Source organism: Centropristis striata, chromosome 20, assembly GCF_030273125.1.
Source record: "Centropristis striata isolate RG_2023a ecotype Rhode Island chromosome 20, C.striata_1.0, whole genome shotgun sequence".
Taxonomy (NCBI): domain Eukaryota; kingdom Metazoa; phylum Chordata; class Actinopteri; order Perciformes; family Serranidae; genus Centropristis; species Centropristis striata.
The window spans coordinates 34,424,095-34,427,386 of record NC_081536.1 but is presented as its reverse complement, the minus strand read 5'-3'; the positions used below and the strand labels follow the sequence as shown (position 1 = coordinate 34,427,386).

The window sequence follows — 3,292 nt, the reverse complement described above, 5'->3', positions numbered from 1 at the left end:
TATGTGTCTTTGATTTTTGTGAGAAAAACCTCCATTAAAAAATAAATTGTTCATAATTTAAAGAATCAGGAGTCAGAGTGAATATTTTAGCACAAATATAGAAATTTATTTCTGAAAGAGAAATACATGACACACACACCTTCAAGTGAAACAAAATGCTGGGGCACAAACTTCTCTTCACAGTGAGAAAGAAAGAATTTTCAAAATAAAAGAATAAAGGAAACACATCTCTCTTCCAGCCACACATACTGTACACTCATCGCACAATTGCACTTGTTTTTTCAATCAAGCAAATAAAAACATTCGTTCTTCTTCTCGACGTACTGTAACCTCCGAAAACCTCCAAACAAACAAACTCCCGACCAATCACGTGCAGAGTCTCTCTTAAAACATTTTCTCTTGATAGCAGCTCAAAAAACCAACATCATTACATCATCCAGACACTTTTTATCAGATCATCATGTGCAATTTACATGGAGGGAAAGAAAAGGGCTGCATGACTCAAAATCTAACAGAATTTAAGGCAAATTTTGAATCACTTTACGGTCATTTATTTTCTTATTTTGAAGGTGCAAAAGGTTTTTTTTAGTGTACTGTAAAAAAAAAAAAAAGATGTTGCTTTTGCAGAAAAATAATGTCAGCTGTGGTTACCAGAATAATTCTGCCAAAAATACAGCACAAATGTAAACAACTATACAGAACAACTTGTACATTTTACTGTGTACAATAAATAATAACTGACTGATAATTTACTGGTATTCAATGCACAATAAGAAAAATCTGCATGTACATTTTACATAAATAATTAGTATAAATTAGCAGTAAAGGACAGTATAATCTACAACTTTAAAATGTGTTTTTTTTTAAATTACTACAGTTTCAGGATGTTAAATGTACAAGATGTTCTGTAAAGATGTTTGACATTTGTTCTGTATTTTTTGCATAATTATTCTGGTATCCACAGCTGCCAGTTTTGTTCTGTAGAAACAACAGGACATTTTTTACAGTGTGTGCATTTTTCATTAGAAATCAACTTGTTTCTTTCAGCAGAGAAGCATTTTGTTGTCGCCATGCACTCCCCCGGACTCTCCCTTCAATATGAAGGAGTTAAAATCAGCTCCGTTTTCCACTTTCTTCAGTTTTTTTTTTCATACAGACATCACAATCAGTGCATATTTAACCGACACAAGTCTGTATTTTAGTGGGCAGGCACTCTGAGAAAGGCACGGAAATATCTTTACAAAACAAGGAAATATGTGAAATATTATTTATCCCTCTTAACTCCGAAAAACCACAGACCGTATGGACGAGCAAGAAGCAGGTTAACAGTTCTGGTTTGTACTCTTCCTCTGCAGCTCAAAGCTGCAGCTGGATCCGCACCGAATGCCCTGTCAGTCAGTCAGTCAGTCAGCCAGCGTCTCTTATCTTTTTTCCCGTTTTTTCAGCAAACATTGAGGGTTTCACCAGTAAGGCACGGTGTTATCGCCATGCCCCCAGCTGTGCCAGCCGGGGAAGAGTCCGCTGGCCATGCGAGGGCTGCCGAACTGGTCAAACTCCATCTCCAGGACCTTCACGCCCCCGTGTTTGTTGTGCTCGGAGGCAGCAGAAGCAGCTTGTTTCTGCTCTGCAGAAGCCGGAGTCGCGGCGGTCCGAGTGCTCAGATCGTCTCCACTCCAACCGGCGTTCTTGACGATGTAGTTGTTGCCGTCGTTATTGTCCCAGAAGGTCTGGTCCTGCACCTTGAAGCAGATGCAGAACTCGACGCGGTTCTGCGGCGGGATGCAGGCGGGGAGTTCCAGCACGAAGGCGAAGGTGTCCGAGTCCTGGCAGCTGTAGACGTTGTTCATGAAGGTGCACTGGACGTCGGTGAAGCTGGCCCACGAGTCGAAGGTGGCCCGCAGCTGCACCGACTTCTCGAACCCGATGTTGCGGACCTTGACGGTGCCGGTCAGCGACCGCTCCTGCAGCGAGCAGTTCTCCAAGCACACCGAGTTCCGAATCAGCCGGTTCCGGAAGTCCAGGTAGTCGGCGGAGGGCTGTTTGAAGTCCAGGACCAGGTGGCGCTGCGAGCTGATCTTTAGATCCATCGTGGCCGCCTCCAGGTCGGCCATGTCGAACTGGAGCTCCTCGCCGCCGATGATGCCCTTGCTGCTGCGTTTGTTCTGGTACGGCTCGTCGTCGAACTTGGAGAAGACGTGGATGGCGGTCAGGGACATTCCCTTGGAGTCGGCGAACACCACCTTCTTCTTGCCGGACTTGTTGTTCTGGCTCCAGTCGTCGTCCAGCGGTTTCTGCGGCGTGCTGAGACACGGCCGCAGAGGTTTGTACAGCTGCTGGTGGCGGCTGAGGGCCGCCGCCGCGGACTGGTTGACCCGGTTCTTCTTGGCCCTCTGCAGCTCCTCGTAGGAGCTCAGGAAGCCTCGGAGAGGAGGCGGAGAGTGGCTGATGTAGAATCTCATGGCCACGTCCATTGGCATTACTGGTCCAGGCATCGCTGACGGACTGAAAGACCTGAGCACACTGAGAGGAAAGAGGGAGGGAGAGGAAAAGAAAAAAGAGAGAGAGATTAGAACTGTGGCTTCACTTTTCTGACGTGAAAAAAAACTTCTGCTGTGATGTAACTTCTGCAAATCGGCAACATGTCAACACCTGAGAACTTCTGCTACTTTTTTTGTTTTATAGCACGCAGATAAAACAACAAAAGCTTTGAATCTAGACAAGAAAACTGCTTCAACAAAAAAGACTTTTTCAACATTTCAGCATGCGTCACTTGTGCAACTCTTGAGAACTCTTGAAAAGTGGAACTTACCTGGTAGCACTCATAGAAAAAACAAGTTGACAGCTCCAGAGAAAAGACTTTAAAAGTAGTTTTGAGTCCCTTTTCCGCCTCTTTTCCCCGTGTTGCTGCCTCTAACAGTGCATGGTGTGGTGCGTCACGCCTCCTGCTGCTCCTGCTGCTCCTCTCTCTGGCTCTTCCTGCTTCACAGTGGCAGCTCCGCTCAGCACTCACAGATTTCAACTGCCACATAGAGACGATTTGCATACGCTGTCATATGGTTCCTGCAGCAGCCAATGGGGAGGCGGAGGGATTCCTGGCCAACCAATGAGCAGAGGGCTGGACTGGCTGGGGGCCAGCTGAGGGAGGCGTGTCTCCTGCATGTGGCCCCATGCTCCGGATGCCTCGGGCTCTAAACTCAGCTGCTATTTGAGAAGCGTGGTGGACCCCTGTTGGTGCTGCAGGAGATCTTCACATTAACTCTGCTAGTTGGAGGCTCTGGGGTTCCCACTGCAC

The 3,292-nt window shown here is 46.5% G+C and overlaps 1 protein-coding gene across 1 annotated transcript; it reads right to left on the bottom strand.

Moving 5' to 3' along the window:
• Window positions 1-245: 245 nt before the first annotated feature.
• On the bottom strand, window positions 246-2,983 carry LOC131958688 (protein phosphatase 1 regulatory subunit 3C-B-like). Its single transcript, XM_059323841.1, has 2 exons — window positions 2,810-2,983; window positions 246-2,520 (listed from the first exon to the last, which is right to left on the bottom strand). Exons 1-2 carry the CDS (start codon window positions 2,821-2,823, stop codon window positions 1,461-1,463), a joined length of 1,074 nt encoding a protein of 357 aa, XP_059179824.1. The 5' UTR covers window positions 2,824-2,983; the 3' UTR covers window positions 246-1,460.
• Between the last annotated feature and the right edge of the window lie 309 nt (window positions 2,984-3,292).